At 40.6% G+C, this 14,719-nt stretch overlaps 1 protein-coding gene across 1 annotated transcript in view; it reads left to right on the forward strand.

Moving 5' to 3' along the window:
- The window catches only part of Col28a1 (collagen type XXVIII alpha 1 chain), a 163,567-nt gene that overhangs the window by 36,247 nt on the left and 112,601 nt on the right, over positions 1–14,719 (forward strand). The window contains exons 12-13 of the mRNA XM_036181591.1: positions 6,288–6,356; positions 7,405–7,473. Coding sequence (XP_036037484.1) covers positions 6,288–6,356; positions 7,405–7,473 — 138 coding nt within the window. The remainder of the gene's footprint in view (positions 1–6,287; positions 6,357–7,404; positions 7,474–14,719) is intronic.

A 14,719-nucleotide genomic window follows, 5' to 3' on the forward strand; every position in this document is an offset into this window, starting at 1 on the left:
GGCCTTTTTAATCTTTCCAAAACCCATAGCCTTATGCGGTTCTTCAGCACTTGGAATGTGCTTTATATAGTTGGAGTTTCTTCAAGCCTAAGGTACATATGAGCTTCAAAGATTTCACTGAAATAATGAAGAAAATAAACACTAATACCTTAAAGTATTGATAACATTGACATAATATTTCAGGTAATAAGTAAACCAGTTATTAATTATAATTCATCTATTTCTATTTACTTCCTTAGAGTAGCAACTAGAAAATTTAAAATTATATTTGGGGCCTGCTGAGTAATTTTCACTAGGCACTGCTGCTCTGACAGGGACCCGATTTGTCACCCTATTCTTAGCTCTTTGAGCCTACCAAGCTTCTTGCTGCCAAAGAACATCTCATATCATTCTTCCCTCTTCTTCAATTCTTACTGTTTTTCTTTTGTAGCAGAATAAATAAAATTCTTACCTCTTTGTTTATTTCAAATATCTCCCCTATTGTTATAAACTTTTGGAATTCCTTAAGGCAGAATTAAACATTTCTTCCTAAGAGATGCAGATGTTCTGTTAACATCTCTAGTCTAGCTAATCCACATGCTTGTGTTTACTTTCTTATTTGTTTGTCTCTCTGGGCAGACTATAAGCATCTGCAAAGTATGGATGTAATGTGAATCATGACTCTAATTATACCAACTGATGCTCAGTTACAGGCATAGGTTGTTGAGCACCAGACCTTGTAGGAGGTTGGTCAATGAAGCTCCAGTGAATAACAATTGAATGCTTACATAATAAAGAGCTACAGTAAATGCTTGGATATGACTTGGAAATTTTACACACAATATTTTCAGTCTTCTTAACATCCTTGTAAGGTACATGAAATCATCCTTGTTTTGCATTTTAGAATCTCATAAAAGATCTAATGTTGCAAATGAAAGAACTAATCCATTGGACTAAATGGCTCCAAGGCCATGTTTTATTTTCCATGTGATTCTTTGCACAATGAAAAGTGAGCTCAAATGCAGATTATATTCTTCCACTCTGAAATGGGGGAACCCTATTTCCTAGGATTGTTTGGAGATCAAATGAGATAATGTGTGTGAAGCATCAGGGAAATGCTTATCAACAGTAGGTTTCATTTCACATTGGCTTATTCTCTTCTTGAGGCCCAGAGCAACAGAGACATTTGTAACTTCCAAGAAGGACCAAAATGGTCCTGACCAACTCATTGCCCCACACATGCTCATACTCTCATTCACAAGGAGGCCATAATGAACAAACCTCTATGGGGTGATGCATCTTAAACCAGTTCTCTTTTAATGCTTTCTTGTGGTAAGTGCTTCTGGTGGTCAAAGAAAATGAAACAGGGAAATATTAAGTGCAGTTAGTGTTGCGGGTACATGATCCATGCATGTGTGTGCACATACATGTGTGCTGCTTAGGGCTGGCAGGAATAACAGAGATAAAAGGATCAGGTCTGGAGCCTTCCCTTTCTGTGCTGTCCTGCTGAATTTCCAGAGAGCAATTCTGAGTGTAGATTCCTCTGCATGCCCTGTCTTGCTGAGGCAGCGCATTTCGCAATGAGTATCATTTTCTTTGCCACAGTGGGCATGGTAGGGAAAGGGTAGGGAAAATGCAAAGGGAATTAACATTATCCCTATGTTAGTGCTCATTTATGGGTCATATGTTGTAACACCAATCTCCTGGAAATAAAGTTTAACTTAGTAGCATGTGAAGATGTGTTACTTGTGGGCCATGTTCCAGGAAGGGAAAGCAATCCTTCCATGGTCTTCACACCCCTAGAATTCTTTTGAAAAAAGCAGCATGAAGAAATCTCCATGGCACCAACTAGGCTAAGGGATGCCTTGGGCATATGGGTGGGATTGTAGTTGGAAGTTTTCCTGTGTCCCGCCTGGTCCCACAGCTGGTGAGACCCAAGTAAACACACAGAGGCTTAAATTACTTACAAACTGTATGGCCTAATGGCTCAGGCTTCTCACTAGCTAGTTCTTACAACTTAACTCAGGCTATTTCTATTAATCCATGCATTGCCATGTGACTTCTTGGCTTACCAATATTTTCACATCTTGCTTTTACTGACAGCAGATCTTAGCGTCAGCGTCTCCCCACTCTCTTTTCTTCTCTCTCTCAAGCTGGAATGTACTGCCTAACCTTATCCTGCCATAGGCCAATGCAGCTTTATTTATCAACCAATCAGAGCAACACATATTTACAGCATACGGAAAGACATCCCACAGCAGGAATGGCTTCTTCTCTTCTTGATGTTCTTGGGTTGTACTTTTCATGGTAATGACCAAACCAATTGTCAGTAGTTAGAAGAAACTTTCTTGGAAACCTGGGCAGCAGTTTGTTTCCAATATCAAACTTATAAACACTGAGTAGGGCAAAGCTTCCACACTAATGGCAACTCAAATTTCCCCCAAATGGTTAGTGCAAGTGGCTTCTGACCTATTATGAAACAAAGCTGTATTTAAAAGGAACAAGATAGAGCAAGTGAGCTTAAGGTTTTATGTTATTGTTGCATTTTAATATTTTCCTAAAATTGGTATTTTAAATTTAAAGAAGCAAAACTTAAAGAAAAACATGTTTTTAAAAAGATTAGCTAAATAACAGGCTAATTTCTAAAAAATTATAAAAATTGACTGGAGAGTAGGGTGGTGGTGCACTCCTTTAATCCCAGCACTTGGGAGGCAGAGGCAGGTGGATTTCTGTAAGTTTGTGGCCAGTCTGGTCAACAAAACAAGTTCCAGGACAGCCAGAGCTGTTACACAAAGAAACCCTGTCTCCAAAAACAAAACAAAACAAAACAAAATGGTGACTTGAGGACACCATTAACACGTTAGCTTTTTAAATTATCTTCCAAAATAAGGCATTTAGCTTAAAAAAAAAAAAACTATCCCAATGAATAATATGTTTAAAATATTAAGGCTGCTTGAAAAATTTTAACATGTTTTCTTGTAGAGTGATTAATCTTTTTCTTGATAGCTGGTGTTTTTTATTATCTTACAGGTTATCTTACACCAATATGAATAGAAAGACTTTATCTTGGAAAAACTAGCTATGTGCAGTTCAAGTGAATCTTTCCTATTTGGTAGGACTGTTTGGACATTAACTGTGTACCATGTACATTTGAGGATTTGTTAATTATTGAAATATAGCAGAAAATAAAAATTGGTAAAAATTCCATTATTGTTATGATTTTAGAATAGCTTCATTCCAGATATCTCCATGCATCTTTTTTAACCTTTTGAAAATAAATAATAAATAAAATAAAATAAAAGAGCAAGAGGGCTGAGTAGGTAAAGGTGCTTGCTGCCAATACTTGTGATCTAAGTTCATCTCCAGGGACTCACCTGGTGGAAGGTGAGAAACAACTCTCGAATGTTGTCCTCTGACCTCCATCTGTGTGCCATGGCATGGGAACCCATATATACACACCCAGTAAAATAAATAAATAAGCAAATAATAAATAAATGTAATAAAATATTAAACAAAACCAAAACAACCCAACCACATACCCAGCCTTGTGTTTAGTATTTTTCCTAGGTGCTGATTTAGGGTGGGGGTAGGAGAAGTTGTACTGTATTGTCTGTCAAATGTCTGCCCTGTTAGATTTAAAAAATAAACACAAACCATGTCTTAAACTTCTCTGTATTTATTTCATGGTCCTCCACAAGGCAAGTATACAGTGTCCCTTTATGGATTGATGGTTACCAGCTACCCATATGGGGCTCGTATAACATACATGGGCATTTCAACCTGGGTGGAAAGTGTAAGAAGCTGTAAGAGAATGCTCTTCAGAGAGGAGATTTGCATCTCCAGGAGGCTGGGTCTTTTCTAGCCATGATATATATATATATATAAATATAAATTTTTTTTTCATTTTACATACCAACCCCAGTTCCCCCTCCCTCCCCTCCCTCTCACTCTACCCCCATCCACTCCTCAGAGTGGGTAAGGCCTCCCACGGTAGTCAACAAAGTCTGGCATACCAAGTTGAAAGAGAGCCTAGCCCCTCCCCATTGTATCAAGGCTGAGCAAAGTATCCCACCACAGGGAATGGGCTCCAAAAAAGCCAGTTCATGCACCTGGGATAAGTCCTGGGACCCTACAGACAGATCAAGCCACATTCAGCAGGTCTAGTTCAGTCCCATGCAGGTTCCTGGGCTGTCAGTCCAGAGTTCCTGAGCTCCAACTAGCACCGATCAGCTGTCTCTGTGGGTTTCCCCATCATGATCTTGCCCCACTCTTCTTCTTCTTTTTTTGAATGCGGTTTATTGAAGGAGGGAGGAGGTCTTAAATACAGGCTTACAGCACAATGGGAGAACCTTGGAGGTCAGAAGTTTGCTTCTGATGTTTGTTTGTTTGTTTGTTTGTTTTTTTGAGCTGAGGATCGAACCCCAAGCCTTGCACTTGCTAGGCAAGTGCTCTACCACTGAGCTAAATCCCCAACCCTGCTTCTGATGTTTTACAATCTTGCATCAAAGCTGTTAATGCCCAATATGCTGGGTACACAGACAAGCAGCTTCCCTTAAGCATTCAGGAGGGTGGAATCCTGCAGGGAATTAGCATAGGGAGGATATCAAGGTCAAGGTCGGTAAGCAAGTCAACAGTTACCCAAAATGGGGGCCAGGGACCTTCAGGTCCCCCCCCCCCCCCGTTTTACTAAAAAATGAGCTTCTGACTTAGGTTGCATGGTACATCAGCAGGTCACCTTACCCATCATGGAGACACCTGTCCAGGCCACACAGGCATTCTGTCTTAGGTTGGTGAGCACCCCCCAGCCATGGCTTATATTTTGAGATTAAGAAAACGGATTCAAATTTGGTATTAACTTTTATGTCTGATATGAAGAGAAAGAGAGAGAAATTCCATGGATAAGAACATGTAAAATAAGAATGGCCTTTAGCTGCCTGTTGCAGAACATCTGGAGAATGCTGGAGCAATAGAATTTCAAAAGGAAGAAATTCACTTGATTGACTTGCCAGACTGAGTTTTTCTCCATAGCATGTGCAGCAGCCAGCCAGCTGTGAATGCCATCACCCAAGTGCCAAAGCATCATGAACTCTGACCCCGATGTTTATACAGATTTCCTGTGTTTTAATTAATTTTGCATCTGGGCATATGTTTTGAGAAGTTGACTTTTCTTGTTCTTTTTCTTTTTCCAGTTGGTCAAAGTCAACAGACTTCTCTAAAGCCATGTTCTTCCACACCAGCATAACATTCCTTTGGTTCCTGTCTGTCCCCTCCAAAGTCATAGGTCTTGGGGGGGCATCAAAACTAGTAAAAACCCTTTAATTTTCCTTAACTTGAGTGAAGTCTGGTCTCAGTGTATGTCTAACTTTACCTCTTGCAAACATAAAGAGAAATCTTTAATATGGATAAAGCCTGACCTTAAACATGAGAGTGGGTAGAATTATTCCTTAGCATAAATTGAAGGGACATGTATATGTATAAAAACTTGGAGAAAACATGCCAATATTAATCAAAGTAATAGGCAATTAATTTAAAATTTTTATATGTATGTTTAAGATACAAGTTGCCGTAGGGTTAAGCACCTCCCCTTGTATTAGGCTGGCAAAGCAATTTGGTATAAGGAATAGGTTCCCATGAGCCAGACACAGCGTTAAGGACAGCTCTACTCCCGTTGTTAGGAGTCTCACAGAGGGACCAAGGTACATATATGTAGAAGGCTTAGGTCAATCCCATGCAGGCTCCCTGGTTGTTGTTGGTTCAGACTCTGTGAGCTCCTATGAGATAGATTAGTTGTTTCTGTGAGTTGTCTTGATCTTTGACCTCTCTGGCTCCTACAATCCTTAGATGACTGGAAGCGGAGGTGGGGAGGGTGCTTTTCAGGATCAGGTAGAAGGGAAGGGAAGACAAGGGGAACTCCCACAAATACACAAGGATGACCCCAGCTAAGATTCCTAGCAGTAGTGGAACCATAGTCCAAACTGGCCATCTCAGTTGTCCTCAGAGAGCCTTCATCCAGTGACTGATGGAAACAGATACAGAGACCCTCAGCCAAACATTGGGCTCAGCTCAGGAAATCCTGCTAAAGAGAGGGAGGAAGGACTGTAGGAGTCAGAGGGGTCAAGGAATATTATGCTTATTTTTATTATGATTTGTAATATTTTTACACATGTGTTTAAAAACTCTAGATAACTGAGGGCAGGGACTGTGTACTAGGCTTTGCTGTTGTTCACAGAGCTGCCATTACAACCCTGCACACGAAAGAACTGCTCAACAAATACCACGGAGCTGAATATTCCTCTGTTTCACTCTAGGGTGAGCCAGGTCCTCCTGGTCCTTATGGTCCTCCAGGAGTCCCCGGTATTGGACAGCAAGGTGTGAAGGTAATGATAGTTGCTTCGTTGTCTATAGATGACTATTGAACTTATTACTGGGCCGGGAAAGTGAAGAGTAAACACTGTTCAGTCATTTTCTGTTGCTGTTATGTACATTTTGGGTCTTTGGACACTGCAGCATTGTGGTCTCAGACAGTTACCATAAGAATAACCAAGACATGTTTTGCTTTGGTTGGAATGAAAACTTTGCTTATCTCCAAACACCCCACCTCTCATAATGCACACGTGGTTCTCTTGGGTTTCTTGGGCTTTAAACACTAATGTGCAAATATACTATTGGGAAGTGTAGCATCTAAATATATAAAGTACCAGCTGCTCATGTTACATGAGCAGAACCTAGAGGCCCAACACACTGAGTAAATGCTGGCAGGAAGATTCATAAGGAACTGCAAAGGTAGCGGGCATTCTGGGGTGCTCTGTGTCACACAGAACATATGAGAGAGCAGAGGGACATACTGATTTTAAATGGACTTTATGGTCTAGACAATAAGACTTTAAATCAGAACCAAAGGGTGCAGTTCTATTCAGTATGCTTGGAAGGTAGTCAAATGCAACACACAGCATTTCAGCAGTAACAACATAAAGACTCCAGGGTAGGTGGAGCTTATATGACAAATTATTGGAGGAAGAGTCTTCCAAAGGAGATCAAGTCTGAAACAGAGCTTAAGGAGAGTGGAAATGGATAGCGTGGAGACAAGGAAGGGGTGGTATTTTAGGATAGTGGCAGGGAATAGCTCACATCTTACCTTAGCCATCTCAGAAACAACTGTAGTTCCTCTCCCCCATTCCTCTCACTATCATTTGTAAGTGCTGGACACACTGGGTTGTGTTTAGACAAGGGCTGGTGAACATTTTAGGGCAATTTGTTTGCTTCCATTCAAGCCCATCAGCCTCCTCTGAATGTGTTGTTGTTGCTCCTGAACATGAAAAGTTTGGCCCTTTTGCTATTTCTCCCTGTTGAAATTGCCAGCACAGTTTCTATCATCTTATTACTTATTTAAAAACTCACCATGTAACTCTGCTCCTCCTGTCTCAGGGAGAAAGGGGCCAAGAAGGAAGAACAGGGGCCCCGGGCCCCATTGGAGTTGGTGAACCGGGACAGCCAGTAAGTACAAAAAAAATTGGAAAATATAATCCTTATGTGTTCATTCTGGTAAAAAATAAATGGCCAAGTGACTCTGTTCTGTATGTTTTTGTGTTAAAAGGTACTTTAATAATAGAAGTATGTAAGAACCAGATCCACATTACTGTTCATGCATGAAATAAGGCTACATACATAGTATAGTAGTTTGAATGTAATTGGCCCCTGTAATCTCATAGGGAGTGGTATGATTAGAAGGTATAGCTTTGTTGGAGTGGGTATGGCCTTGTTGGAGGAAGTGTGTGTTATTGCAAGGGCAGGCTTTGAGGTTTCCTATGCTCAGGATACTGCCTAGTATTTCAGTTGATTTCCTGTTGCCTGCAAAAATGTAGGACTCTCAGCTACTTCTCCAGCACCACATCTGCCTGCATACCACCATGCTCCCCATCATGATGATTATGTACTGAACCTCTGAAACTGTAATGGCAATAGCCCCAATTAAATGTTTTAGTTTATAAATGTTGCTATGGTCATGGTGTCTTTTCACAGCAATAGAAACCCTAACTAAGATGAGTAATACGTATGTGTGATCTTTTCAACTGGTCTTCTGCCACTGTAATCTCTTGTAAGATTCATCAGCTTGGCAAAGGAAAAAGAGTTCTCATGTGTCAAAGTTTCCTATGAGGTGACAGATCTGGATTAGGCCTTCTGTCTATACATGGTGGTTGACATCACTGTAGCCCTGAGAACAATGGGGCTGAAATGAGGCTGAGGATGTTCTCATTATGTAATCCTTAAGAATGCTCTAAAGTTAGGATTGGTGATGGGACCAAGATCAAGCATGTTTTATTCACAACTTCCACCTTCTGTAGCTTTGAAATTTGCTATTGTTGGAAAGGGAAAAAAGGGTTCTGTCAAGAGAGATCTGAAGAGGAAATGAATAAAACATGACTCTTCTGTTATGAGGATCTTTGTAACTTCTCAAGTAATCTTTATTCTCAGCTAAGAACTGTCGCTGACTCACTGAGGCAGAAGCAATAGCAGCTAGCTGCAGCAGTAGCCTCCCTGTGTGGGTTTGCAGAGCATATCGCCTCATGTAATTGCTAACAGAAATGTGTTTCTTTGCAATACCTCTGAATGAAACAACAGTATATTGCCTGAGGTTTTGTTTTATATGACTCTGTGTGTGTGTGTGTGTGTGTGTGTGTGTGTGTGTGTGAGGTGGTTGTGAGCTGCCCAATGTGGGTGTTGAGACCTGAATTGGGGTTTTCTGCTAGAGTAGAAAGGTCTCTAACTGCAGAGACGTGTCTCTAGTCTTCCAATTTGACTTCTTAATAGAGTCTAGATATTTATTCCTTATTAGCATTGTTCTACATCATTTCATTCTACCTAAATTATGTTTTGTTACAGTGTTTTTTCCATTAATTTATTTAGTTTTACCCATATCTTTAACAGTCTCTGTTTATGATAGCTTCCCTCTTTTGTTCTCTCTCTCTCTTTCTCTCTTTGTCCTTTTTTTAACTTTTATATTTTAGATAGGGTCTCATGTAGCCCAGGCTTGCCTAAAGCTTTTTATATAGCCAAGGATGACCTTGAATTTCTGATTTTCCCATCTATACCTCTGGAGTGCTGGACTGAAATGTCCATCCCCACCCTCTTTTTTTTTTTTTTTTTTTTGTGGTGCTGAGTGTTGAGCCCTGTGCTTCATGGATCCTAGGCAAGTGCTCTGCTATATATCCCCAGACTTTCATCATTTCCACTTGCCTGATTTCTTTCTTTCTTTTTCTTTCTTTCTTTTTTTTTTTTTTGGTTTTTCGAGAGAGTTTCTCTGTAGCTTTGGAGCCTGTGCTGGACTAGCTTTGTAGACCAGGCTGGCCTCGAACTCACAGAGATCCACCTGCCTCTGCCTCCCAAGTGCTGGGATTAAAAACATCCACCACCACTGCCCAGTGGCCCTTATCTTCTTAACAGTGATGTAAACCTGCATTGCGTGTTAATTCCACTTTCTACCACCAACTGTGCACTTTGAAATGTTGGCAATATGTTTACAATTTCTTAATAATTTATCCTTTAAACACTTACATCATACCTTGAATGCAAATGAAGGCTTATGCTTCTTGCATCAATCACTCTTCTTCTTCTTCTTCTTCTTCTTCTTCTTCTTCTTCTTCTTCTTCTTCTTCTTCTTCTTCTTCTTCTTCTTCTTGCCAGAGCTGAGGATCGAACCACTGAGCTAAATCCCCAACCCCTAGTTTATGCTTCTTTAGCACTAGTCATAGAAGTCCATCTGCTCTCCCCTTGTGACCTAGGTAGAAACGGCTACAGGGTCATCTAGGTCCATGTAGGCTGACACAAACTATTTCAAATGGTTCTGGCCAAGGCTGTGCCTTCAGGAGCCAGGGGTGATCACTGTGTAATTCTCTCAAGATGTCTTTAAGTGATGGCTGTGGTGGCATAAGGGTAGTGAGCTTGGCTGTTCGATTGGCAGTCCCTTTGTTCTGGGAAGCCAGGGCAGCCCTAAAGTGATTTGCTCATTTAAAGGAAATGAACATCAGGAGTGTTTAAGAACTTAAAGAAGCTCTCATTAACTCTAATAGTGATTTAACAGCTTTAACAGTGCCTAACACCTACCCAGTGCCTCAGGGACAGGGAAATCCTCTTCTCGTTTTGTGGCCACAGCAGCAGCTTACAGGCCCCTATAGAGTACACCTCTTATTTTTGAGCCCCTGAGGTCATCGCTGTTTCTTTGGCTCAATTATGTCTTTATGATTCACTTAAGAGGAAACGTTATATTACTTGTCCTTCTGTTTGTCGTCAGAACACTGTCCGGTGCTGCTGTCAGAACATGCCATTCTTGTTTTCCAAGTATGCAAATTATCTGATGGTTTGTGCTTTAGCTGGAAAGGAAGATCACAATGAAGGTGAGGAAAAGCCCAGTACAAAAAATGTTATGTCATAATGATGATAATAATAATAAAAAAAACCCAACCATATGAGTTTTGCAATTATTTAGAAGTAGCAAGAAGATTGGGAAGGATTCTGCTGAAGTCGCTTTGTTTTTGCCTCTTTGTATGGTCATTTCTAGTGACCTGGCGGTTACTTTGACTCTTGGTGTCACAGTGATACAAGCATGCTGACAGCTGAAGTAGCATTTGGGCTCCGATACCAAGCTCTGCACTGTCAACCCTAGTCTCTGTGTAATTACACTAGTGTGGTGCTTATCCGGTAACTATAACTAGTTCGTAAAATCAAATTGGCCAAGAGTCTCCAGGTAATTTCTCTGTGTGTGCAAGGTTATTCAGAGTACTTCCACTAAAAAGTATGCTCTGGAGTAGAACTCCAATTACTTTGAGGTTAGAAAGAAAATAGCTGACACTGGAGGAAGATAATGGCCAATTTTTACCATGCGTTAGCACACTGATGCTTGCTTTTATTAAGGGAAGTTATAGTATAAATATAATGAGCCATCATATTTTATTTCATTGTTAATGTATCCATAAAGCTTTTCACTGATGAGACTGTACTAATTATGTGCCTGCATTGTACATATATTTGGTAAAAGCCAAATAAGTCTGTCATGGGTGCAATTGCTGCATGGCTTTTACAAAAGACAGTGAGATTATTTATGGAAGCCTTTGTATCTTGAAAGGGTGAGGCACAGGTTGTAGTGGCTCAGTTGATAGAATGCTTGCCTAGCATGCAGAAGGCTCTGGGTTCAGTTCCCAGCACTACACTGTGGTGGTTCAGAATCTGTGTACCATATCTCCACACCAAGGGGCTAAAGGCACAAGTTCAGGATTTCAGGGTCATCCTTGGCTACAGGGATTCAGAGTGGGTCTGGGCCATATGAGATCTTACCTAAACAAACATACACAAATTGAAATTAAATAATAAAAGTGAACTCCTCTATTTGTTTTGGGGGAGGTCACAAGGGTGGGGGTGGACCTGGGAGGACTGGGAAGTGAGTGTGATTGGGGTGCATTATGTGAAATTTCCAAATAATCAATAACAATTTATGCTAAAATATAAAAATTAAAATGATGCATAACCATTTGCAAATAAGCGTTTTGAAAATGATAGTCTGCACTGCCTAGTAGATCGAAAGCATCATTCTTCTAGTCCAAGCACCAGTCATTTCCCTCCCCTGGTTAATAACCACCTTCCTTCATTTCTGCTTGGCCGAAGGACCTGAGAGTAGCCACAGTCTAGACTATCACTTCAGCTTGCGCTGATTAATTCTTGGATCACTGGTTTGGAAATCACCTACTGTGTGCCCGGGAGTATTAGCTCTGTCCTCAGGGCTTGGAATCAAGAGTTACTCAGAGTGCCAATATGCTTTCACCTCAGCTGACACGTTCTAGAAACTCAGAGAAGGAAGGAAGGGGACTGGTGTTGGTTCTGTTCAGTGTGCCTCTCTCCACACTGTTCAATGTAAGCCAATCCCCCGGAGACTGGATTACGTGCAGACTTCCAGAAAAGGACAGATGTAGCAGTTGGGGACTCAAATCCCTCTCTTTTAGTCAACCCTAGAAAGTTTGTATTGGGTGATTAGTACTTAGCATTAAGTACTAAGTTTAGCATTAGAAAGACTAAACTACTTATTTGAGCTCACATTGTTAACATGTAGTACAACTTACGGTTGTACCTCAATCTAAAAGTCCCTGAAATCAGCTTTCAATTATCATAAAAGACGGTTTACTCCCCGAGACCAGGAGTGGGTCTGTCTGCTATTCCCGGACCCCAGCACAGTTCATTTTACCAACTGGGCATTGATGTATTAATTAGTGTTCTGTTGCTGTGATAAAATGCTATTCCTGGAGAAACTTGGTAGAGGTGGTGGTGGGAATATTTCAGCTTACAGGTTCCTCATTGAGAGAAGCCATCCATGGTGTAAGTTCAAACAGAAGCCTGGCAATAGGAACTGAAGCAGAGGCCATGGAGGGAAAGCTGCTTACTGGCTTGCTCTCCATGTCTTGCTCAGAATGCTTTCTTACACAACTTAGGACCATCCATCCAGTGGTGGCACCACCCACAGTGGACAGGGCCCACTCATATCAACAACTAATTTAAAAAAAAAAAAAAAAAACACCCTGCAGATCTGCCCACAGTCCAATCTGATGGAGGCAATTCCCTAGTTGAAGTTTCTCTTCATAAGTGACTCTAGTTTGTATCAAGTTGACAAGAATTAACCAGCACAGTTAACCCCTTGTCAACCTGACTACAAAGCTCTGTAGCAGAGACACAAGAAGTGAAGGGGTCATGGAGAGAACCTGAGGCCTGACACAATGTGGCAGGGTTGGAGTTCCTGAGGTTAGGAGATTATTGGTAAAGGTACAGCCTTGATTGCTGTGGAAGCCTCAGGATTGACGGCTCATGGGAGAAGCGGAGGTGTGTTACTAGTTAGCAGAACTGGAGTTCTGAAGAAGTCTGGAGAGGCCATTGGTGAAGGTGAGGCCTCAGTTACAGTGGAGACCCTCACTTATTGGAGATGACAGGGCAGTGGGATGACCACTGAGGACAGTGGCAGATATGGAGTGGAGCTGGCCTGAGCCTAATAGATGATCTGTGTGTGCTATAAATGGCAGAGCTACAGAAGCGGGACTGCCCAAGTCCTTGGGAGTTCAGAAGATCATGAGTGAGTTACAGATGTCACACACTGATCCCCAGGACTTGAACTACACTGCTGAACTGGGGTTTTGCTGTGATCTGATTATTACTGTGCTCTAGTCTTTCTTATAATAATAATAAGAAGAAGTATGTAACTTATTTTAGATTTTTAGAGGCGTCCACAGATAAAAGATTTTAAAATTCTGAAGAGAACTTGGACTTTGAAAGTGTTGAAAATTATAAAGACTAGGAATTTTAAACTTTAAGACTTTTTAATGGTGTTTTATTAACATGAGTTCTTGAGAACAAAGGAAAGGTTATGATTTAATAGTGATGTGTCTGTGTGTAGAGTTGACAAGAGTCAGTTGTTAATTTTTGTCAACTTGATACAAACTAGAGTCATCTAGGAAAAAGGAACCTCAATTGAGGGACTTTTTCCATTAGATTGGCCTGTGGACATGTCTGTGGGGGCATTTTCTTCATTGCTAATTGATGTGGGAGCACCCAGACCACTGTGGGTGGTGCCATCCCTACACAGGTGGGTCTAAGATACACAAGAAAGGCAGAGGAGACAAGACAGCAAGCACTAGGGCTTCTGCTTCTGTTTCTGCTTTCCAGTTCCTCCTTGAGCTGACACCATAGCTTTCCTGGACGATGGACTGCAATTTGCAAACCAAGGAAACCCTTTCCTCTCCAAGCTGCTTTTGGAAATGGTGTTTTATCACACCAATAGAGAAACAAACTATTAAATTTAGTGAATGTTTGTTGAATGAACAAGTGAACTTAATACACACATTCCTCTTATTTAATGTAATTTTGTTTTTTTTTTATTTGGTATATCATTAGTGGAGAGTAAATTGTTAATACTTTTGTAAAATTGTGTAATATTAGCTTGGCACTTCTCAGTTTAGTTTACAATCTAGTTTTTATGCTCATTTAAATTTTTTCTCTAATTAATTGCTTGGCCATTAGAGCAAACTGTCATAGATATTACACTTTTGATTAAGGTTTTGGAGTTAAAAGCTAGTTTTCCCATAAGCATTGCAATTGAAATTAAATTCCATGTTAGCTTTTTCTTTTAATTAAGTCTTTACTAAGTAGGCTGTGCATAAATAATAAAGGCCAACTTTTAAAATATGTAATATTAAGAAAAAGCAAAACATGTGTTTAAGACTGGGATAAAGTCAGGTTTATGTTTGTTTTGTTTGTTTTTGAGACAGGGTCTTTCTATGTAGTCCTGGCTATGTAGACCAGGTTGGTTTTGAACTTACAGAGATCCACCTGCCCCATGTCTCCCACATGCTGGGGTTAAGGGCATGCACCATCACACAGCTTGTTAATTGTTCTCTAGCATGAGAATGAGTGAGGCACATCATGCTGAGTCCTGTTCTGCTGCCATTCTTGTGCAGAAAACATCTCTAAAGCTTTTGGCTTGTGTGCTGGAGATCTGAGCTCATGATTGTCCAAAGGTAAATGACTTTACCCTCTGGTCATCTCCTCAGTGTCCAAAACTAGAAATATTTTTATTTTTGTTTATTTTTTATCTATATTGGTTTTTGCCTGCATGTATGTCTGTGTACCATGTTATGATATCCAAGGGGGACCAGAAGGAAAGTGCTGGATTTCTTGAAACTGAAATTACAGACAGTTGTAAGACATCATG

This window comes from Onychomys torridus, chromosome 3, assembly GCF_903995425.1.
Source record: "Onychomys torridus chromosome 3, mOncTor1.1, whole genome shotgun sequence".
Classification (NCBI taxonomy): Eukaryota; Metazoa; Chordata; class Mammalia; order Rodentia; family Cricetidae; genus Onychomys; species Onychomys torridus.